The 25,020-nt window shown below is 34.5% G+C and overlaps 1 protein-coding gene and 1 long non-coding RNA gene across 5 annotated transcripts in view; one reads left to right on the top strand and one right to left on the bottom strand.

The window, feature by feature from the left end:
- LOC147573490 (uncharacterized) overlaps positions 1-9,643 on the top strand; it is a 50,348-nt gene extending 40,705 nt beyond the window's left edge. For 2 of the 3 annotated variants that reach the window (XR_015244821.1, XR_015244820.1), the window contains one exon: positions 2,267-2,621. This is a non-coding gene — a long non-coding RNA (uncharacterized LOC147573490). Of the gene's footprint in view, positions 1-2,266; positions 2,622-9,619 lie in introns of those variants that run through there. The other variant, XR_015244822.1, reaches the window with a different exon arrangement.
- ITFG1 (integrin alpha FG-GAP repeat containing 1) overlaps positions 1-25,020 on the bottom strand; it is a 358,049-nt gene that overhangs the window by 186,649 nt on the left and 146,380 nt on the right. For both annotated transcript variants that reach the window (XM_086689522.1, XM_086689523.1), the window contains 2 exons: positions 11,698-11,792; positions 9,031-9,203 (listed from right to left, as the gene is read on the bottom strand). In XM_086689522.1, coding sequence (XP_086545648.1) covers positions 9,031-9,203; positions 11,698-11,792 — 268 coding nt within the window. The remainder of the gene's footprint in view (positions 1-9,030; positions 9,204-11,697; positions 11,793-25,020) is intronic.

Raw genomic sequence — 25,020 nt, 5'->3', positions numbered from 1 at the left:
GGGATGAGCACTGGGTATTATATGTAAGTGATGAACCACTGGAATCTATCCCAAAAACCAAGAGCACACTTTACACACTGTATGTTAGCCAATTTGACAACAATCAGATTAACAACAGACTTTTCGCTAGCAAAATTAAGAATTGGAATTTAATTGTTAAATTAAATAAATGTTGTTTATTTATATAAAATAAAATGATTTTAACGCCAGAATCCTATACTCTTCTAAGTTAGCATTCCAGCTAGAGGAAAATAAGTTTCAGACATGGAAAGTCAGAAAGACTCTGTATACTCTTGCTGATAGAATTATTTGATAACATATCTAGAAAAATAATACATGAATCAAAGAAAGAATGGACCACACCATGTTCAATGGTGATCAAAGAAACTACTAAACTTTATAGCCAAGTGTAAATAATTATAGCAACAAATGTTAAAATAAGTAAATAAATGGTGATGATATCACTGAATGGGGAGTGAGTGGAGTGGGGAAAGAGAGAACTGAATGTGTGCTATAAGTTCTGTAAGTATTAATGTGTCTTTAGTAGTTCATTTAAAAATAAAATTTAAAAATATATACTAAACATTAAAGTATAACCACTACAACAGAAATAAAATTTATAATATATAAACCATGTTAGGAACTATAAAAGAAGAAATATTTAAATGATCCAGCAGAAGAGAGAAAAGAAGGGGAAAAAAACAAGAAAAACCATAATGAATACAAAACATAAAATGGCAGAAATAAAGCAAACATGTGTGACCACATAATATTATTAAATAATTAAAATAACAGATACACATAGAACTTACATCGTACCATGAAGTGTTCTTAAGTCCTTTGCATATGTTAACTCATTTGATCCTCACAGTAACCTCATGACATAGGTACTATTATTATTCTCGTTAACACATATTAAAACTAAAACACAGGTCGGTAGCTGCCATGATCACACAGCCAATAAACAGTAGAGCCAGAATCTAAATCTAGGTTTTATCCACTAAATTGTATTTCTTGAAATGGATTATATTCTACTATTAAAAGACAGAGAATAATAGTTTTAAAAAATTCCCATTCCATCATATATTCCCTTTTTTATTTCACCTAAGATTTTTAAGATTCATTCATGTTGCTTCTTCAGTAATTTATTCTTTTTTATTATAGATATCATTAAGTTGTATAAATATGCCATCAATTATTTATCTATTTTCTTGTTAATGTACCTTTGATTTGCTTCCAATTTGATGCTATTATAAATAAATATACCATGAACAATTTTTGTAAGTCTTTTGGTAAACTTAAGTTTTCATTTCTCTTGCATAAGTACCTAGGAATAGAATTACTGTGTTGTAGGAAAGATAGGTGTTTAAGGTCATTAGAAACTGTCAGAGTTTTTCAAAATTAATGTTCAATTTTGCATTCCTATCAAAAAATATATGAGAGTTTCAGATGTTCTATATTCTCACCAACATTTGGTGTTATTGGTAGTTTTTGTTTTTTGTTTTTATTTTAGAGAGACAGAGAAAGAGAGTGTGCCCACTAGCAGGGGAGAGGGGCAGGGGAGGGGAAGGAAAGAGAGAGTGAGAATTTTAAAAAGACTCCACACCCAGCACAAAGCCCAAGGTAGGGCTTGATTCCATGACTCTGGGATCATGACCTGAGCCAAAATCAAGAGCCAGATGCTGAAGTGACTGAGCCACCCAAGCACGCCCATGTTATTGGTAGTTTTAACTGCAACCATTCTAATGGGTGTGAAAAATGTATAATGGGTTTAATTTTATTTTTCTAATTACCCATTGGTAACTTGTAGAACATTTTCTCATATATTTATTGGCCTTTCATGTACATTCCTCAATGAACTGCCTTGGCATCTATGCAAAAAAGTCAGTTTATTATAATATGTATAGCTCTATTTCTAGACTCTCTTTTATGTTCCACTGATCTCTGTAAGTATCTATTATGTAAACACACAAGGTCTTGATTACTACAGCTTCATAGCAAGTTTTAAAGTGGCATGAGTCCTCCATCTTTGTTATTATTGTCAAGAAAATTTTGGCTAATCTAGCTTTTAATTTTAATTTTTAATCTAGCTAATCTATTTTTTTTCACATAACTATTAGAATGAGTGTATACATTTTTTAAAAAAGCTTGTCGGGAATTTGATGAGAATTGCATTCAATCTATAGATCTAGGTGAAAAGAACTGACTTTCTAGCAATATTGAGTACTATGATGCATGAATATTTTCTCTCTACATTTTTTCTTAGGTCATTTGTAAACACTCTCTGCAGTATTCTGTGGTTCAAGAACAGGCAAAGCCAACCTATCTTGCTGGAAATCAAAACACTGGTTACCTATGAGGCTGGAGATTAACCAGAAGGGAAGCATGAGAGATTTTCTGGGGTGATGAAAATGTTTTTGTATTTTAATTGGAGTACTAGTTATCAAATGTTATCAAAACTCATCCAATTATACATTTAAGGTTTTTGCATTTTATCAAATGTAAATTTTTTCCTTATGTGGTATTTTGGCACATAAAAATTGAAAATAAAGGGATAGAAATATATGCATGGTAAATGCTTAGGAAAAGAAATAGCATGTAAATTTGATATTACAAAAAAGAAATCAAAGTAAAAAAAAATTAAAAGGAAATATCCCTGTATTTCATGATTATATAAGAAGTGAGGAAGACAAAATATGCAAAAAGCCTTATGCACCTAATAATCAAAGCTGCATTTTTCAAATGAAAAACTGAGAAGCTGACAACTGTTAATTATGATTGTTAAGATTGTTAATCCCAAAAATGAACTACTGGGACCTCATCAAAATAAAAAGCTTCTGCACAGTGAAGGAAACAATCAGCAAAACTAAAAGGCAACTGACAGAATGGGAGAAGATATTTGCAAACGACATATCAGATAAAGGATTAGCATCCAAAATCTATAAAGAACTTACCAAACTCCACACCCAAAAAACAAATAATCCAGTGAAGAAAAGGGCAAAAGACATGAATAGACACTTTTCCAAAGAAGACATTCAGATGGCCAACCAACACATGAAAAAATGCTCCACATCAGTCATCATCAGGAAATACAAATCAAAACCACAACGAGATACCACCATATACCTGTCAGAATGGCTAACATTAACAACTCAGGCAACAATAGATGTTGGCGAGGATGCGGAGAAAGAGGATGTTTTTTGCATTGTTGGTGGGAATGCAAGCTGGTGCAGCCACTCTGGAAAACAGTATGGAGGTTCCTCAAAAAACTAAAAATAGAACTACCCTAGACCCAGCAATTGTACTACTAGGCATTTATCCACAGGATACAGGTGTGCTGTTTCGAAGGGACACGTGCACCTCCATGTTTATAGCAGCACTATCAACGATAGCCAAAGTATGGAAAGAGCCCAAATGTCCATTGATGGATGAATGGATAAAGAAGATGTGGTATATATGTATACGATGGAGTATTACTCGGCAATCAAAAAGAATGAAACTGTGCCATTTGCAACTACGTGGATGAACTGGAGGGTATTATGCTAAGCGAAATTAGTCAGTCAGAGAAAGACAAAATCACATGACTTCACTCATATGAGGCCTTTAAGAGACAAAACAGATGAACATAAGGGAAGGAAAACAAAAATAATATAAAAACAGGGAGGGGGACTATACATAAGAGACTCATAAATATGGAGAACAAACTGAGGGCTACTGGAGGGGTTGTGGGAGGGGGGATGGGTGAAATGGGTAAGGGGCACTAAGGAATCTACTCCTGAAATCATTGTTGCACTATATGCTAACTAATTTGTATGTAAATTTAAAAAAATAAAAAAAAAACCCCAAAAAACAAAACAAAAAAGATTGTTAATCCTAGTGAAGGATTAACGTACTTTTAAAAGTAAAGAAAAATATGTAAGAGTATATAGAAGATTTAAATAACATTATTTTAAAAAAAATTTTTTTAAATGTTTAGTTTTGAGAGAGAGAGAAAGAGAGAGAGAGAGAGAGAGAGAGAGAGAGAGAGAGAGAGACAGAGCATGAGTGGGGGAGGGGCAGAGAGAGAGAGGGAGATACAGAATCTGAAGCAGGCTCCAGGCTCTGAGCTATCAGCACAGAGCCCAACGCAGGGCTCGAACTTGCGAACCGTGAGATCATGACCTGAGCTGAAGTTGGACATTTAACCTACTGAGCCACCCAGGCGCCCCGATTTAAATAACGTTCTTAACATGAATGATATTTCAAATAATCATTCATCAGGCTATCAAAGTACCAGAAAATCTTAACGAATTTTAAAACGTGTTGCACAAGACACAATTCTGTATGCAATGCAGCAACTTTAAGAAGAAACAATAAAAATATAGACCCAAACCTCAAAACAATAGAAAACAACTCCCCAAACATATTTATGTGAACATGCAGGAAAGCTTTTAAAAATAACTCTTAGGTTAATGGAAACTTATAATTAAACAAACAAAAGAACGGTGAAAGCACCAATTATCAAAATATGTGGTCTGAAGTCAAGTACATAGGAAATATTTAGTCTTAAAAAACACTTATTATTAGAGGATCACCTGTGTGGCTCAGTAGGTTAAGTGTTCAGCTTCAGCTCAGGTCATGATCTTGAAGTTCTTGAGTTCAAGCCCCACTTCCAGCTCTGTGCTAAAAGCTCAGAGCCTGGAGACTGCTTGGGATTCTATGTCTCCCTCTCTGTCCCTCCCCGCTTGCACTCTGTGTGTGCCTCTCACTCTCAAAAAATGAATAAACATTAAAATAATTTATTAAACACTTACTAGAAATATTTTGTTTTTATATTTAAGCTCTATTTTGTTTTAGGCTTATTTTTATTTTTTGCTTAAAAGTTGCTTTCATTGACTATTTTGATTTGTTTGGTACTTCCTCATATTTTCTCTATCTCTTTGTTGAAGTTCTCTTTGTGTTCATCCATTCTTCTGAGATTGGTGAACATCTATGTAAACATTACTTTATCAGGTAAATTACTTATCTCCATTTTAATAAGGTTTTTTTTGGGTTTTATTTTATTTTTCCACTCATCTGTTTCCTCATTTGCTTGAATCCCTGTGCTTGTTTCTATGTATTAGGAGAAACAGCTACTAAGTGGTAGGAAGAGTAGTAGTGTGTTTCAGTCTACTGTCTGTGCAGAGCCCTGGAGGTGGCAGCCTGCCAAAAACTGTCTCTCCCATTGTTTTAGTCCCATGAGGCAAGCTTCCCTGGCTACCAGAGTCAGGTGTTCAAGAGGCATTACCTATATGGACTATGCACATGCCCTGGCTTTGCTGGGACTGTGTGAAAGTGCAGATGGAGGTAAGCCTACTCGCCAACTTTGGTGGGGTGGTCCCAGGAGTTATGTCAGGCCAGGCATATCTGCTAATCAGATTTAGTGGGGGCAGGCTGTGTAAGAGTACCAGTTGGGTTTAGTAGGTTGGGCTGAAGGAGTGCTAGGCTGGGGCATGCCTGCTGGCCAGGCTTAACAGGGTGGAGCTATGGGGATGTTTCTGGCTGGGGCATGTGTAACCTGGGGTTTAGTAAGCAATGCAGCAATGGTGCCCAGCAGTGCCTCTGTCTCTGGCACAACAATGTCATTTTAAGTTTTCCTTTCTTCTCTCAATAAAATGAAAATTCAGAGAATTACGACATGACTATACATAGAATATGACAAACTAAGGGCAACTGAGTATCAATGGGATAGACAAGGGAAAAAAATGGGGTTTTCAGTCAGTAGTGGCATATATGTAAAATGACTGATCTCAGACCAGGCTGCTTCTATAAAATGTCACTAATAGAGAAGTTTTTCATGTGCCATGATTTTAAAGATTAACTCATGATTAATTAGGCCTTTTGTATAAGAGAAAAAAACAAATCTAAACAACTTTCTTCTCAAAACAAAAACACACAAGTTAACAAACTATGGTTTCAGAATTTCTCTTCATGAATTACATGTTGTGGATTTTATTCTTTCTGCATAATGTCTACCTCATTTTTAAAAACTGCAAAAAAAAAAAAAAAAAAAAAAAAAAAAGGAGACCGAATTCTCCAGGTAGCAACCCTTCAAATTAGAACCATCACCCTGCACTAATTTTCAGCAACACACCAATCTTGATGGCAGTTAAAAATTATAAAATGCTTTTTAGATAAAAGTAAATTCACACAGGAAAGAATTATCATGCACAATATATCTCCCCAACCCCTTTTTTAAAAGTCTGTTTATTTAATTTGAGAGTGGGAAGCAGAGGCAGAGAAAGAAGGAGAGAGAGAATTCCAAGCAGGCTCCATGCTGTCAGCACAGAGCCCAACACAGGGCTTGATCACACAAAGCATGAGATCATGACCTGAGCCAAAATCAAGAGTTGAATGCTTCACTGACTGAGCCACCCAGGTGCCTTTTTCCCTTCTTCTGTTTTAAGGAATATATTATGCTGAATTCTTCTGGACACACTCTCCCTTTCAAGGATAAGGCTATTTTTCATTTAGTGATTTAATGAAAAATGAGATGTTAAAATCTATCCTACTAAAATCTAACCTTCAATTCTCATCTACCCCAAAAGAACCAAAGAGAAATCCCAGTTTTAAACAGTTGCCTTTATAAAAGCATCAAGTGTCTATGACTGACTGCCTCTTACATTATGTCTTCTGTGGAATTATACTGTTCCCTGCTGAATTAGCTGTGGATACCATCATTATTTCTGAATGGTAAAGGAACTTAAGTTAAATATTTGATGGTTTAAAAGAGAAAATATTAATAAAAACTTTTATAGCAATATATATACACATGAATATTCAGCCATAAAAAGAATGAAATCTTGCCATTTGCAAAAACATGGATGGAACTAGAGAGTATAATGCTAAATGAAATAAGTCAGTCAGAGAAAGACAAATACCGTATGATTTCACTCATAAGTGGTATTTAAGAAATGGAACAAATGATCAAAGAAAATAAAAGAGAGAGAGACAAACCAAGCTACAGACTCTTAAGTAAGAGAACAAATGGATGGTTACTGGGAGGGTGGGTGAAATAGGTGACATAGATTAAGGAGAACACTTGTGATGAGCACCAGGTGTTGTATAGAAGTGTTGAATCACTATATTGCATACCTGAAACTAATATAACACTGTATTTAACTATACTGGGTCAAAAAAAAAAATAACAACAACAAAATACAACTCACTAGTTTAAAAATAAAAAAAAATCCTTTATGACAAAAACAAAAATTGTTTGGATATTCCTCTAAGGATGAGTAATCACAGACTTAATCAATTTGGGATGGAATTTCTTATTCTTTTGAATAAGATTAATGTCCAGAATAAAGCAATTATACATTTCTTTGTTTTTACGTGCCACTATACCTTTAAAAGGAATAATAATCACATTGAGTTCAGAGATTCATTTGGTTACATTAAATCTGTCTCACACACATAGGTTCTGAATGTACATACTCTGCATTATGAAGCATGATGATCATGATTGGAAAATTCTGTAAACATAACTTAGAGCAATTATAATTTCAAATCAAATTCTTAGAAAGTTTAAGTATAGATTCTCCATACTTGTCTATAAATATTTAGGGACATTCACTAATAATATATGTTTCTCTAAGAATCCGATCTCTAGATGACACTGTTTGGTGCTAAAAGCAACAATAAATCTGATTTTTTCCAGGGAAGCAGTATTGCATCATAAGCCTGGTAGAAAATGTGAGGCTGAATTATCACTAATTCCGAAGTCAACAAATGAATTAATGCACAGAGGAAAAATTATGGATAGATATGATGTGGGAGATAAGAAACAATAAGGGCCAAGAAAGAGAATTAATTGTGATAGGAAGAAAACAATAAGGTATTAAAATTTAGGAAGGATCATATTTATAGAATCTGCAAAGACTCAGGCTAATTATAAATTTAACTATTTTGGTTTACCTACTGGTACCTCTACTTAAGGAAACAAAAAGGAGCTGCAGTACTCAAAGTCACTGATAATGTGATAAAGACACTATTATTATATATATATAAATATACATATATATATATATAAAATCATGTTTGAATTTTCATTGCAATTGTAAACAAGCAACAGTAAGGTAACTCACTGAAAGTCTGCATGTGCTAGGTACTAACTGCTTCATTTATTTTTATCTCATTTAATCTTCACTACAACTACACAACACAGATACAATTAGTACTCTCATCCTAGGCTCAGCTCTTAATCATGAGGGTTTTCAGTCTGAAAATGTAACTGGGTCATTTGTTTTTCAAAAATTTTGGCCTATGAGTGGAGGGTTCTGGGAGATAAAGGCTTCTAGTTATGGAATGAATAAGTCATGGGAATAAAAGGCACAGCATAAGGAATACCGCCAGTGGTTTTGTAACAGTGTTGTGACAGGTGGTAGCTACATTGTGAGAATAACATAAGGTACAAACTTGTCAAATCACTATGTTGTACACCTGAAATTACCATAACATTGTGTGTCAACTATACTCAAATACAGAAATAAAATAAAAAATAAATTCAACTTATTTCCAGGAAAAAAACACAAAAAAGAAAGGGTACCAATCATTCTGTCCTTTGTATATGCCTCTATTATTGAATGTAATACATTGTACTGCAATTACTTGCTTATAAGCCTGTCTCCACCTCCAGAATGGAAAACTTCTTAACTGTAAGGATCATGTGTAATTGCACATAAATAAGGCTCAGTTAATATTTAATGAATTGATTATTAAATTGCAGTCATTAAAAGAAAAAAATTTTGGCCTTTTAACAATAAAGTTTTGTTGAATCAAAAATGAGCTTTGTATTTTAGATTAGATGTTCACCTCTGTCCTACAGAAATTAAATCTATGGAAGACAACAGGTATTCTAAACAATTGGTAATTCAGGTACAGGGTAAAGAAACAGGAACTAAGCTCAACATGTTCCTTATTTAAGGCACTCTACCATATTTAGGTGCTATTCAGTTAGCGAAGTATCAAAGTGCAGATATTTTTACAATATTTTTCACTTAATTTCCATACCTTCCGGATGTATTCTTCAGTATGGCAAGAGCATCTGGATAGCCATCCATGTTGTAGTCTCCAATATGAAGGGTAATTGGAATTGGTATTTCTGTTGGTCGTTGTTCATGCACAAATGGCACAAAGCCCCAGAGTGTGCCCTTGTTGCTGAACTCCCGTAGGACTGGAACCCACTATGGAATCAAGAGGGAAAAGGTCAGATTTTATAGTTACTTGAGAAAAAAAAATTCACCATTTGCAAAACAAATGATCCATTAAAAGTCCTCAAGATAAGCGTCATCTTACTTCAATTTCTTTATCTCTACAATATGCTAGAGTATTATAATTTACTTTTAAGAACAGTAATTGACACTCTGGAAAAGTAAAGTCCCCTTTAAAATTCATTACTAGTGATTTTTTCCTTAAACTGGCACATAGAGCCTTTGAAGGTTTTTCACAAAATCACAGACTCTTACGTTTGAACTGATGCTGATTCTGATAGTTGAATCCCCCATTTTAAACCTGTGTTGAGTGGAAATGTAATCTCAAGTGAGTATTTTTTAAAAATTACAGCAAACTGTAATATCATCTAATACTGATGTCCTTTTAGGAGGACCAGCTTAGGAAGAAAGTTAGAAGATGACGGAGTCTCCCTTGTTCCCCTGCTTTGCCTCTTATACATGATGATGACTTCAGTTATCATCTTCAGAGCCAAGAGTTCTGAGGCTTTCCTAATAACACCAGCACCAGCCCTGAAGAAGCTCTGCCTGCCCAGGGGGATGAGCTTTGTCACCAAAACAGCTGGAAGCTACATTTTTAGTAAATTTTTTATTTCTATATTGATTATAATGAAGAGAACAGAGAGAATAGGGTTGATTTCAAAAACAGCTTTTGGGAATCCATTTCTTTTTTGAATGCCCTAATCTTTACTTTTGATAACCTAATGCAAACTAAAATCTGAAGAGTGGAAATCATACCATTAAAATTATAACTATGCCCATAATTAGTTAAGAGCATGAATACTGGCATACACTCTGAAGATATGCAAATAGGTGCAGCCGGCTTGAAGTGACAGTAGGACAAACGACTAAATATATTTTTTTTAAGCAGGTGACTCTTTATGTGTCTCCAAGTCAAACTATACTAAAAATGGCTTCTTGGAAAGGGTTTAGTACAGAGAGTATCCCATACATTTTCTAGGTTTTCCAAAGAAAGCATATTTTGTCAAGGAAAAAGAAAAAAAAATAGCTAATAGAAAACATATTTATAGAAAACAAGCTGTTTAGGGGCGCCTGGGTGGCGCAGTCGGTTAAGCGTCCGACTTCAGCCAGGTCACGATCTCGCGGTCCGTGAGTTCGAGCCCCGCATCAGGCTCTGGGCTGATGGCTCAGAGCCTGGAGCCTGTTTCCGATTCTGTGTCTCCCTCTCTCTCTGCTCCTCCCCCGTTCATGCTCTGTCTCTCTCTGTCCCAAAAATAAATAAACGTTGAAAAAAAAAAATTTTTAAAAAAATAAAAAAAATAAAAAAAAAAAAAGAAAACAAGCTGTTTAAAAAAACTTATTTACATCTTTAATCAACTTTTCAGTCTTCCCTAGAAGGAAAAAAGTATTATGTAACATCAACATGTTTTAATGATTCACTTGACTTTGAAAAAAATAGTTTATTTTGGAAGAAGATGGGAAATTTCACAAAGTGCCAAGTTATCACAAATTTCTGAAGAGGTTGACAGATTATTAATGAGGATAAAATATTCCTATTAAGGTAAACATATAAGGTCTAAAAAGTAAAAAGATTTTTTATTAATATGACATCCTTATGAGTCACTAAAGAACTGTGGCATTTATTTTCCCAGAGAGAGATTACTGTATAATTTGAAAATATTCTCATAGTAGTCTGTCACTTGAAGCCAGGCTATAATTACTGTGTTTACTTATACATATGAACCAATTATTAGGTGTTACTTGACCTCATGTTTTCAGTAATTCAAAACTTTAAAAACTTTAGGATAATAAAACTTATGGGTATAGTAAATGTTTATAGACTGTTGACTGAAGATTTTTCTTTAGTGTCTTAGTATAAAATGTGGTTTCTCACGTATAAGGGCGATAAAAGTCAATATGTTATTCTATCATTTATCACCCTAAGATAAAAAACAAAGCTGATTAATTCTGCTACTATATTACTGGCTTTCTTTTTCTAGTGCTATCAATATGGAAGAATTCTCAGTGTTACAAACTATCATTCCCACATTAATCTTCTGCTATGACTATCAGATTCTAAATTGTTTACCTATAAGCCACAGGTAAAAAGTCAGCATGAGAGAATGAAACTGATTTATATGCCACAAATAAAGACAAGATTAGCCTTGACAATAGATGTGATGTTATTTTCCATAACCTTTTATTATAGTTGCAGTGCATTTTATCATATTCCGGCCTATAAAATGCTAATGGATCATTTAATTATAGGAACAATAATAGGTTTTCTTCACCAGAAATGATTGTAACAGTGCTTTCCCCCCTCAATAAACAAACACAAGATTTATATGCCTTTCATTAAATTAAAATGAGGAAGTCAATGATTTACATTTGGTTTCTCTGTGTGTGATTCTTCAGATACTTTTTCAAATCTCTGAAGATTTTCTTCAAGAAGGTAACTCTACTGACATTAAAAAACGAGCTGGTATACCTGCTTTGTTCCAGATTTTGCTAAGTAAATGATGCTTTTCTGGCAGTTTTTATCTTCACAGCCTGGCAGTAAGTGATCCATGTGTCCATCTCCATCTGCCAAAAGAAACTTTGAGAGTCCATTAACAGCTACAAAATAAAGTGTGCTTGTACAGCAGGTTACATTTCCTATTTGGTCAAAGTCTGTGTCAATCTGCATAAATGGAAGAATGTGACGGATGACTTTGTAATAAATGTGATTCAATTAAAACAATTACTCTGCCCCTTGCTACCTATTACCTGGATTGTATCTTGTTTTATTTTTATTTTAAAAAATTTTATTTATTCTTGACAGAAAGAGCGTGAGCATAAGTGGGAAAGGGGCAGAGAGAGAGAGGGAGAGAGAGAATCCCAAGCAGGCTCTGCACTGTCAGCTCAGAGTGTGACGCAGGGCTCAAACCTACAAACTGAGAAATCATGACCTGAGCTAAAATCAAGAGTCAGACTCAACAGACTAAGCCATCCAGGTGCTCCTAGATTTATCTTGTTTTAAATTGCTCACTTTAAAATATTTTTTTTCAACGTTTTTTGAAACGGGGCAGAGAGAGAGGGAGACACAGAATCGGAAACAGGCTCCAGGCTCCGAGCCATCAGCCCAGAGCCCGACGCGGGGCTCGAACTCACGGACCGCGAGATCGTGACCTGGCTGAAGTCGGACGCTTAACCGACTGCGCCACCCAGGCGCCCCAAAATTGTTCACTTTAATGTAGTTAAAAATTTATCCAATGTTGGAAAAAGACCCCATTTTCAGGCTTCAATGTTAAAATCATCAATTTTTAAACAACATGGGTTTTGATTTATTTACATAATTATCATAGCTGCCACAGGAGAAAAACAAGCATGTCAATAGTAACTCGTTATTATATGGCTTATTTTAAATGTGTCTTTACACATATTCTTAAGTGTCTTTTATATAGTATGAACTTCAATTTAAGAGTTATAAAGCTCTCAGCCCCCTGGCTTCTAAAAAGCACCAATTAATTTTTATCAATAAAAAGGCAAATGAAGAGAATACAGATGTCATTTCTGGCTGACTGGTTAAAAAACTGCATAGTGTTTTGCGAAGACCTTCAGAAATGAGGTTACTGAGGCACCTGGGTGGATCAGTCATTTGAGCATCTGACTTCAGCTCAGTTCATGGTCTTGCAGTTTGGGGGTTCAAGCCCCATGATGGGCTCTGTGCTTACAGCCCAGAGCCTGGAAGTTGCTTCAGATTCTGTGTCTCCCTCTCTCTCTGACCCTCCCCCACTTGTGTTCTGTCTCTCTCTCTCAAAAATAAATATTAAAGAAAATTAAAAAAAAAAAAATAGAAATGAGGTTACTGAGGAACCTCTCTCCTATCTACTGCCCCTTACCTGATAGAGTTTACTGCAGTTTATAGATTTTTATGTCTCTACAGTGACATGCACAGTGGAATAGTCATTTGGATTTTAAATTTTGTGTTGCTTTATTCACTGACTTATTTGCTATGGTTTAATATACAGTGTGTGTCTGAGGTAAGTACCTTCAGATGGAAGGAGATAATAAGGATTAACAATAAAGAAATATTCATCCTTGTGTACACTTACATATTAAGAGAAATACAGAATTTAAACAAGCCTATCAAGTCTTCAGTAATATATTCACAAAGGAAAAAAGAATTTTAGGCTGAGTGGGTTGAAAATCTAGCCAATGGAAGCTGACCTCAGCAAGGAAAAAGGCACAGCATAGTGAAAAATAAATTTCTTTCATTTAATTTCATGGTTTAATTACTTATGATCCTTATGATTAATATCATTTGTGATAATATACCCTTACACAGAGGAGTAAAACATCAAATAAAATAGATGAATTGACAACGGAAAGTATAGAGAACATCTGTGATTTGACAATGTATAGATTTGGATTACTGAGAAAGAAGCTGAGAGAAAGAGGTACAACTCTAGACAAATACTTGGAAAGGAGAAGACTTTCCAAGGGCATAAACATCTGTCATCATTAAAAAAAAGAATAAAAAAGAGCCAGGTAAGTAAGAATGAGTTAAGTGAAAAATGTGATTTATAAGTAGGTTCTAGTAATATCATCAACATCATTAAAAGCCAAACCATTTTATCGCAAATTAATGGGGGACCAATTAGAAGACCATTGCCAAGTCTCTGCCCTTCATTTTTACCCAATGGCAAAATACTCAGATTAGATTCTGATTTACACTTTGATTTCCCCCTAGTTGGTCTTTCTTCCAAGTAGTTTCCTATTTCCTACAAGTATTTCAACCATGACTTAGCTGATACTTAATGCTGGCAAGTAACCATCTAATAAACATAAAATAAACTCAAGTGATAACTCATATCTTTTAGTATAAATTATCAGCAATATTTTATAGATATGGTCTTAGAAATTGAGAACTTAATCATTGAGAATGCTCCTTGTACCCTCTCTAGGTGCTATTTTTTGATATTTAGGGAAACAGAGAAGCTTTCTGAGAGTTCAACTTCACATCCAGAGGAAAGTTTTCTTTCTTAAAGAAAACAAACATTTAAATCACATGTTTCACTTTTCTGCAGGTTGTCTGTTACATTTTATTTGAAAATAATTTAAACTTAAAATTACAATAATAAAAATAGTGGATGGAATGCCTGTAAACCCTTTATCCAGATATTCCTATTGTTACCATTTCACCCCATTTGTTTTAACATTTGTATGCTCTATGAAATCAATCTTCTGCTGAACTACATACATAATTACATACATTATGGCCCTTTACCCCTAAATAATTGAGTGTTTGTTTCCTAGGAAAAGGGATATTCTCTGACATAACCACAGTAGTTACCAGTTCATCAATTCACACAAATACTTTTACCTAATGTACTATCTATATTCCAATTTTATCCATTGACTTAACAATGTCCTTTATAGCATTTTTGCCTCTTACCTATCTAATATAGGGGTAGGAATTGCATTTAGTTTTTTTTTTTAAGTTTATTTATTTATTTTGGGAGAGAGAGAGAAAGAGAAAGAACACACACTAGCGAGGGAGGGGCAGAGAGGGAGTAAAATCCCATGCAGGCTCTGTGCTATCAGTGAAGAGCCTGATGTGGGGCTAGAACTCACCAAATGTGAGATTGTGACCTAAGCATCAAGAGTCAGATGCTTAACCAACTGAGCCACCCAGGCACCCCTGCATTTAGTTTTTAATTTTTAGCCCTCTTTAATCTAGACTATTTCCATAGCCACTGTTTTATAATCTGCATAACCTTTTTATCTCAGACTACAGTAGCCTTTTACTCAAAAAAAAAAAAAAAAAAACCAACTTCCTCTTTTCCATAATTTTATCTTCTAATTCACCTATTCTCTCCTCTGCCTCTTCAATCCGTGCTATGGCTGCCTCCATTTTATTTTGCACCTCATTTATAGCATTTTTTAGCTCCTCATGACTATTTCTTAGTCCCCTGATCTCTGTAGCAATAGATTCTCTTCTGTCCTCTATGCTTTTTCAAACCCAGCAATTAATTTTATGATTATTATTCTAAATTCTTGTTTCATTATATTGCTTAAATCGTTTTTGATGAGTATTGAGGAGGGCACCTGTTGGGATGAACACTGGGGGTTGTATGGAAACCATTTTGACAATAAATTTCATATTAAAAAAAATAAATGTTTTAAAAAAATAAATAAAATAAAATATAAAAAAATAAAAAACAAAACAAAACAAAACTTTAATAATACTTTAACTTTTGTACCTAGGGAAGGAAATAGTTTCAGAAAAATAAATTTTACATGAATCAAAGGCCCAGGACTAGGAAATAATATTGATTTAAGCAAATTCTCTAAGAATAATGTGATTTTGAGTAGACTACGAAGAAATCATGCTGATAGAGGTTCCAGTCTGTGAGGTTGGACACATTCTTTAAAAAAAAATTCTTTTTAACATTTATTCAGTTTTTGAGAAACACAGAGAGACAGAGTGTGAGCGGGGGAGGGATAGCGAGAGAGAAAGACACAGAATCAGAAGCAGGCTCTAGGTTCTGAGCTGTCAGCACAGAGCCCAATATGGGGCCTGAACCATGAAATCATGACCTGAGCCTAAGCCAGCCACTTAACCAAGCCACTCAGGTGCCCAAACTTGGATACATTCTTTAAAGAAGTCCCAGGAATTGGTATCTTTGTATTCCCCTCTCCCCAGGACTTCAGTACACTACATATCTCAAGTTTTCTTGAAGGCTAACATCACTTCTCAAAGACTCAACAGAAAATATAACAGAAGGAATGGTATTTTGATTATTTTATAAACTGCAGTGTAAAAATTGACCTTTGGAATGGCTGACCACTAGAGACTACAGTGCACATTGAACACATGTTAATTTCCATTTGATGCTGACTTTAGCCAATTTTCAAATGAAATTCTCCCTTAAAAACAGATAAGTAACTTACTGAAATAAATGTAATGATTCAAACAGATTTTTCTAAGACATTTTAACTTTAAAACCAAGAAGACACTAAAATTAAGTTACTGTTTTCATAAAAATGTATAATGAACTTTTATATAATAATTTTTATTTTTAATTAGCAGGGGATTAAGAAGATATACATAAGAAAGGGTAACATATATATTACTTGTCTTCTTAAAAATTTATAATATTTCAGTCTCTTGAAGTTAAGTGACCTTTGGTATCATTTAAAAAAATTACAATTCATTGTTCTGGCCCCAGATCACATATTACCTATCCAACTTCGAACAGCAGTTTCTCTAATGCAGTGATTCTCAAAGTGGAGTCTCAGTCCCCATAGCCTAAGTATCACCTGGGAACTTGTTAGAAATGTGAAATCTTAAGCCCCTGTCCAGATCTAATGAATCAGAACCTTGGAGAGTGGGGCCAAGCAATCTGTGTTTTCATACGCTTTCTGGTTGATCTTGATGCATGGGAAGGTGTGGGAACCACGGCGCCAAGGTATTTACAATGGTCTCCCAGGGGTACCAGGGGGTGCTACATGGATCCCTACTTCTGTCCTGAATAAACTCCTCTTGCTAATCAAATTCCATTAGCTGCCTCCCCCCATTTTTTTATGTTTATTTGATTTTGAGAGAGAGAAAGAACGCGAACAGGGGAGGGGCAGAGAGAGAGGGAGACACAGAATTCGAAACAGGTTCCAGGTTCTGAGCTGTCAGCACAGAGCCTGACATAGGCTCAAACCCACGAACTGTGGGATCAATCATGACCTGAGCCAAGTCAGACCCTCAACCAACTAAGCCACCCAGGAGCCCCTCCATTAACCCTTTAGTATGTATCCCTTCCTTCCTCAGGAGCTTTGTTCCATCTAGCCTCATGGGACTGAGTCCATCTAATCTTCTACAAATTCTTGTTTCTCTTGTGCAGGTCAACTCATTATGGCAACAAAACAATTACTACTACATAAAATAACTGTTTTCTGTGAATGTCTTCCCACTCCATGAGAGTGTGTGTAAATTTTAATATAATAGAAAGATAGTAGAACCAGGATTAGACAGATTTGGATTCTTAACCTGATTTAGCTCCTAATAAGTAATTTGTCATGTGGTTTTGGGAAAGAAACTGAAAAATAATCTTAAAATATTAGGACTTTTTAGGAACAAGTGCAGCATTTCTTTTCTTTTCTTTTTTTTAATATTTTTATAACTGTTCAAAGAGTATTCAGTTGTTTTTGAAATGTCTTCCTCCTATTTTTGTGGCTAGGTCCCCTCCAGAGTGGCAGCCACAAGCAGTTTCTTGTTTATCCTTTTTAAAAAAAAAAATTAATGTTTATTTATTTTTCAAAGAGAGAGGCAGAGCATGAGTGGGGGAAGGGCAGAGAGAGAGAGGGAGACACAGAATCTAAAGCAGGCTCCAGTCTCCGAGCTGTCATCACAAAGCCTGATGCGGGGCTTGAACCCACAAACCATGAGATCATGACTTGAGCCGAAGTCGGACGCTCAACCAACTGAGCCACACAGGTGCCCTTGTGTATCCTTTTAACAGATAACATATGCATATACATATACTACATATAATTTTGTACAAAAGGCAGTGTAGTCTACATAGTTTTTGGCACCTTGAATTTTTTTTTTTAACGTTTATTTATTTTTGAGACAGAGAGAGACAGAGCATGAATGGGGGAGGGTCAGAGAGAGGGAGATACAGAATCTGAAACAGGCTCCAGGCTCTGAGCGGTCAGCACAGAGCCCGACACGGGGCTCGAACTCACGGACTGCGAGATCATGACCTGAGCCGAAGTCTGCTGCTTAACCTACTGAGCCACCCAGGCGCCCCGGCACCTTGAATTTTTGATTTAATGTATCATTGAGATCTTTGCACATTGATAAATCTGTATGTGCCTCATCTGTGACACAGCATTACATTATATGGATATACCTCAACATAACCTCTATTGATGGGCAAACACTAGGTTGTTTCTGATCTTTTGATCAGAATATAACAATGAATAACTTTGTACATTTATTACCTCATCTTTTGAGATTATATCTGTAATATAAATTCCTAAAATGGAAATTACTATTTCAGTGGTTATAATGAACTTAAAGTTTTTATTTCAATCTCCATAAAGGAGTAGTTCTCAAACTTTTTAGTCTCAAAATTCTTAAAAACTCAAAAGCTGTGGACCCCAACAAGCTCTGTTTATGTGGATTATATCCATGGGTTATTAATCACATTAGAAATTAAGACTGAGGAATTTAAATATTAAGTTAAAAATAACAACCATAAATCTACATGTGAGCACAAATAACATTTCATGAAAAATAAGTACTGTATTTTCCAAAAAAAAAAAAAAACCATTTTGCAAGAAGAGTAGCATTATTTGGCTTATTAGAAAAAAGCTGGGTTTTCATGCTACTTTTGTACTCAATCTGTTGTTTTGGTTGACAAATGTAAAAATATATACCTGGAAGAAGTATTTCAATAGTTTTTTCAGAAAACTCTGGATATTCTTTCATATTACCACAAAAATTCAACAAGTAATATTTTCTTAAAGGTTAGTTGCAATGAAGAATCTAGAGCCATAGCAATGAAGTTTTCCTACTGCTAATTAAAATCCAACAATTTATTTTGCATTTTGAATGGATATTTTACCATTGCATGACTTTGTAAAACCACTATCAAACACTTAGAAAATACTGATTCACTGAGTTATGGAGATTTTCCAAATGTTGAAACATTTCATTACATAATATCAAACATTCCCATCTGTTAATATCACCATAAATCTCCTCAAAGTCTTTAGGAATTGGGAAGCTGTCAGTTCATGATATATTACAATTTTCTAAAATCCCAATTTTTGCTTGAAATATTAAATTTTATCATTGGTACCTTCCTGTCAGTTGTTACCTCAAAGTGATGAGTTCATTTTGTTCATTTTAGAGAAAATGTCTACCAAACCCCAAATGTGAATAACCATAGTTTATCATTTGTTTCAAGTGTTATGTTAAAAAAAAGGGGGGGGTGGTTAATTCAGCTTACAATTCAATATCTCCAATGCTTTTCATCAAGACAACCACCATATTCTGTATAGCAAAAAAGTTTTATGGACTTATTTTCCAACAAAGACTAGTAAAAAGATGTGTACTCAAGAGTCAAGATGTAATAAAACTATGATTTTTTTGCTTGCTTCATCAAAAACATTCTTTAAAATTTTTTATTAACATTTATTTGAGACAGAGAGAGAGAGAGAGAGAGAGAGAGAGAGGGGGGAGGGGCAGAGAGAGAGGGAGACACAGAATCCAAAGCAGGCTCCAGGCTCTGAGCTGTCAGCACAGACCCTGGACTGGGGCTTTAATTCATGAACCGTGAGATCATGAGCTGCAGTCGGATGCTTAACCAACTGAGCCACCCAGGTGCCCCAATTTTTAGTTTTCTTATTAATAATGTTGTTGGCCTGTTCTTGCCAATTTGCAGGAGTCCATTGTACATTAGAAAATTATTTGTCTATGATTTATTAATATTTTTCTTTGTAGCATCTATGTTTGCTTATAAGTTAGAAGTTTGCTTTTAAATTCACAGTACTTAGGGACACTTTTTGTTTTTAGGTCTTTGATTCACCTAGAATTTATTCTGGCTTAAGCTGTGAGTTATGATCCCACTGTACTTTTTTAAGAGATATATCCAGTTTCCCACACCACTTACTGAATAATCCAGTTTTCAGGAAACTCATTATCTCTGTATTATTTATCTACCATCTGGGGTCATTGTGAGGATTAAATGTGGGTGAAAGAATTTGGGAAATATTGTAAAACAGTAAACCACCATAAAGTAGTATATTATACCTATATATCCCCTCTATCACAGTGATATGCTGTACCTACTTAGGACAGTGGTATACTGTGCTGGTAGGCAACACAGTAAAAAAAAAAAAAAAAAAAAAAAAAAAGGCATAACTCCTAGTAGGACTACTTTTTCCTTCAGAGTTCTCATTTCTGGGAACCACTTAATGCTTCCACAGTAAGACACACTGGAACATCAGGTCATGAAAAATGAAAGTAACAATTTAGGATATTACTCCATAGATGGAGAAAAAAATCATAAGTAGAATCATTGAATATTCAGATTTATAACCTGGAACTCTGAGTTCAATAACAAAAATAAATCAGAAATTTCTGAGTTACAGAGTAGAACATGTCACGACAGCTCAAATGGAGAATAAGTCAAAATGACTCTTTCCACCATGTGGAAAATTTACTCATGGATGGCTATACCATGCATAGGATAGAAATACCACAAGTCATATGACTAATTAATGGTAGAAGGTTCTAAATGGAATTCAAGGCTTTAACTTTTAACATGGGCGACCCAAGGCTGAAAGATTTCTGCACAGGGTTTTTAAAATTTTATTTCTTGCTAAAATAGACAAAGAATATAAGTAGAAGTAACAGCTTTTCTATCACATTTGTCAAGAGACTTGTAAGACATATGACAGATAATGTATTCACATATTAAACTACATTTTTTGTGATTATTAATAAAAAGCTGGAACTATGCATGCTAAAGTAAAAAACCATTTACCAAAAATCATTTCCTTTTTACTTCCATTGTAATATATGAAGCTTATGATTTTATATTTTTCAGAACACATCATTAACATTAGAGAAATTACTGACACAGAAATAAATTGAATCTGATACAAAATCTGTAATAGCCAGATTAGATTATTTTAAGGAAACAAAATTCAGATTTTTAAAATAAATGATGGGGTGCCTGGGTGGCTTAGTTGGTTAAACATCTGACTTCTGATTTTGGTTCAGGTCATGATCTCATGGTTCACAGGATTGAGCCCCATATCCAGCTCTCTGCTGACAGTGTGGAACCTGCTTGGGATTCTCTCTCTCCCTCTCCCTTGCTCTCTCTCAAAATAAATAAATATTAAAAAAACAAATGATGAATTGTATAAGAAAAGAGGGCATGAATTAAAATACTTAATTTCTTTAGCTTAAAAAAATACTCATAAACCAAACTATGACAGTGAGAAACAGCCACTATATTACTTAAGAAAACAAGAGGAAAAAAAAGAATATTATCACATATGTAAAAGGAATAAACTTAATTTCTTCAAAATAATCATTTTTAAATGACAAAGTGACAGAATTATGAATACATACATCAGTTTACTAAATTTTATTTTACATGTTAAATAGCATACAGGTTGATTTTTAACTATGTTCATATAAACCTAGTATTAATATACTTATGTGATTGAATATGAGTCTAGAAAGTACCAGGGACTTAACAAAATTTCACTGTTAAACACATATTGTCAAAGAATATGAAAATGATCAAAGCAGAAAAATTATAATTCTTTAAGATGTTGCTGGTTACTATCAGACATGGTTATGCTTGAAAGCATGAAGTGGGACCAACAATATACAAAGTTAATCAAATTTGCTTTAAAATATAGGCTTTGTGAGTAGCTAGTCTCAAATAGGACTTTCATAATGACTTAGTTTTCTTTTCTCAATTCTATTATTTGTTCTTATTGAAACGATAAAATATTTTTTGTTGTTATTTCAATACCTAAATATCTATTAGGCTTCAATAATATCTGCAGGATACTTATCTGCTGATGCTTTCTGATTTGCTGAATACACTGATTCTTTGACTACCATGTCTTCATGATTTTTTTTCTTATTAAGAATTTTATAGAAGTCATGACCTATTCCACCTCCTGTTCTGAGTTTCCCCTGCTCTATTATGTGAAGAGACATAAAAACCAACTGTTTTGGTGAGTAGGAGGTAATAGGGTAAAGAGGACTAATTCAAGCCCAGTTACCAGTAGGTAGTGGAAATGTCTCTCTAATATTCTAGATGGCAATGGCCTTATTTTACTTTCTGAAGTTGGGAAGCGAGTGAAGAGAGGAAGGTTCAACCAGGTTATTTTTAAGATTCTTAGGATTAAATCTAAAACTCTATTATTTTATGCTAATTATTAAATACTCTGTAAAATTATATTTCTTTTACCATTTCTTACCAAAACTGAACATTGTGCGTTTATTTAGCTACGTATGTACACAGTAAAATTTTTCCATAATATTCATGATTACATAAATACATGAAATTATACATGGTTTTGAAAGCAAGAACTAAGACAAATTAAAAAATAGGACATTTTAATTTTTCGGGTGCCCGGGTGACTCAGTGAGTTATGTGTCCAGTTTGATTTTGGCTTAGGTCACAATCTCACAGCTGTGAGATTGAGCCCCATGTTTGGCTCCATGCTGAGTGTGGAGCCTGCTTAGGATTCTCTCTCTCTCCTTCTCTTTCTGCCCTTTCTCTGCTTGTGCACGCATGCACACACTTTCTCTCTCTCAAAATAAGTAAACATTAAAAAAAAAAAAAGATTGGGGCACTTGGGTGGTTCAGTCGATTAAGCATCCGACACTTGGTTTCAGCTCAGTCATGATCTCAGTTTCTGAGGTCGAGTCCTGCATCCGGCTCCGTGCTGACAGTGTGGAGCCTGCTTGGGATCTACCCCTCTCTCTGTCCCTCCACTCCCCCCCCACCCCCCACCCCATTGTGCTCATGCTCTCTCAAAAAGAAAAAAAAAAAAAAAACAAACCCTAATTTAAATTGAAAAAAAAAAAAAAAAAAACAACAAAGATAAAGTAACTTCCTCAAAAACACTGAGTAAGAGTAGTGAGAGGCAGAGCCAGAATAGTTAAAACCGAGGCAGACTGACTCTGGAGCCACTATTCCTAGCCACTGCCATTTGCATAATGCTTGGCACATACAAGCTTAATGGGAGATGGCTCCCATTAACATGGGCATCAACAATAACCACTAATTAGGGTTTTCTGACAACTTTTGCTACATTCACCCTTCATTGAAATATATATCTTTGGAAGATTCACCTTTGAGACACTTTTATAACTGGCAATATTTTAAAGAAATGTGGACTAGTTTAGAAGTACTAAAAAAGGACAAATTTCAGAAATATGTAGATGAATATGAAATATTCTTTAAAAAATAAATGCTCTAGTCATGCTAATTTTGAAATTTTCATGAAAAAATACTTTAGAGGATTTTAGTCATTTGGTTGTACAATCAATGAGCTAATTAGCACTTTTCTCAGAAGATAAACATCTTTAATCCCCTTCACAACTATAGAGTAGTTATAATTTCCACTGAGGCCACAATTTATTTAGGACGAATATTAAACAACCAAATATGCATCTTTATTAATACCCAACAAGTTATTAGGACATCAAGCTCTCAAGTCCTGGCTCCTTATCTTTAAGAAGTACGATTTTCCACCTAATAATATTCATAATAGATTCTTCTGTATGGAATGTCTGAAAGACTGCTTTTTCTAGCTTTGGCTGAATTCTGTTTCACTGATTGGCTGTGAACTTCCTGTCAGAAGGATGGGGATAGATGAAATAAACACTGGCAACAGTGATAATACCATTACTCTCACAAGATACTCATTTTCAAGATTAAAATCTTTATTACCCATCCTTGCAAATGAGAAACAGGGAATCAAACTCTATGAAGTTGCTAAGTACATAAGCAAAGTGAACTGAACAATGAATTCTACAGCAAGCTGTGATCCCTGTAATTATTTCATGGGCATTAATTAAAAGTAAAATATTTACCTATTAAGAAGTATAAAGATCCCTCATAACACCAGTGATTTATACACATATTTTCCTAATTATTAATCCCTTTTTTTTAAATAGTCAACAGAATATAGCAATCAGCTTGACTAGATAAATTTCTTTTTTTTTAAATGTTTTATTTTTGAGACACAGAGAGACAGAGCAGAGTGGGGGAGGGGCAGAGAGAGAGGGAGACACAGAATCCAAGCAGGCTCCAGGCTCTGAGCTATCAGCACAGAGCCCGACGGGGCTCGAATTCAAAAAGGGCGAGATTATGACCTGAGCCGAAGTCGGATGCTTAACCTACTAAGCCACCCAGGCGCCCCTGACCAGATTAATTTCTTATTGATTTATATACTGATAAATTATATTGATAAATTATTATATTGATAATATATTGATAATATATATTGATATATATTGATAGATTATATAATAGAAATATAAAGGGTCATAGAAATTATGTCCTTTATCTCTACATTTAAGGATGGGAATACTAAGTCTCAGAAAGATTAAATTATTTTTCTTGCATTACATGGAGAGGGAGAGCCAAGACTTGACTCCAGTCACATGTTCCTTCAACCATGCAGGTTCTATTTAGAAATGGTCAGAACCAGATAATTATTCAATTTGTTAGGCATAAGTCACTGTATAACATCAGAATATTGACATCATCTTTCCAACTACCTTCTCCATTAGAACAGCATTTATTTAAAGGTACCAGAGTGATTTAAAGGGTTTTTCACCTATGAAATAATTGAAACATCATTTACTATCACAATTATAAACAATTATTTCAGTTGTGTTCATAAACACTGAAAAAAATAAAAACACCATGCCTAAAGCTGCAGTTCTCAACTTTTTTACCCCACTCTGATACAAAGGAAGGGTATGTCTTGGAGTGGACAGGGGAAGAGAACAGATAATTTCTTAACATATGCTAAGTCCTAGTGGAGGTTTTTTTTTTTTTTTATACACACTATCACATTTTTCTGAAAAAAAAAAACCAATAAAGTAAACAATATTATTCTTATTTTATAGATGGGATAATGATGCTTGGCTATGTTAATCACCCAGGGAAAAAGCCAGGAAAAAGTAGGAGGTAAACTTGGGATTTGAAATCAAGTGTAAGTTTATTATCCAAGATAGTCTCCTTCCTTCACTGAAACTGACACTTTCAAAAGTTCAACC

The sequence above is a fragment of the Puma concolor genome, chromosome E2 (genome assembly GCF_028749965.1).
Source record: "Puma concolor isolate L17-30 chromosome E2, mPumCon1.1.hap2, whole genome shotgun sequence".
Classification (NCBI taxonomy): domain Eukaryota; kingdom Metazoa; phylum Chordata; class Mammalia; order Carnivora; family Felidae; genus Puma; species Puma concolor.
Note: the sequence above shows the minus strand (reverse complement) of the source record. Positions and strands in the feature narration are given on the sequence as shown.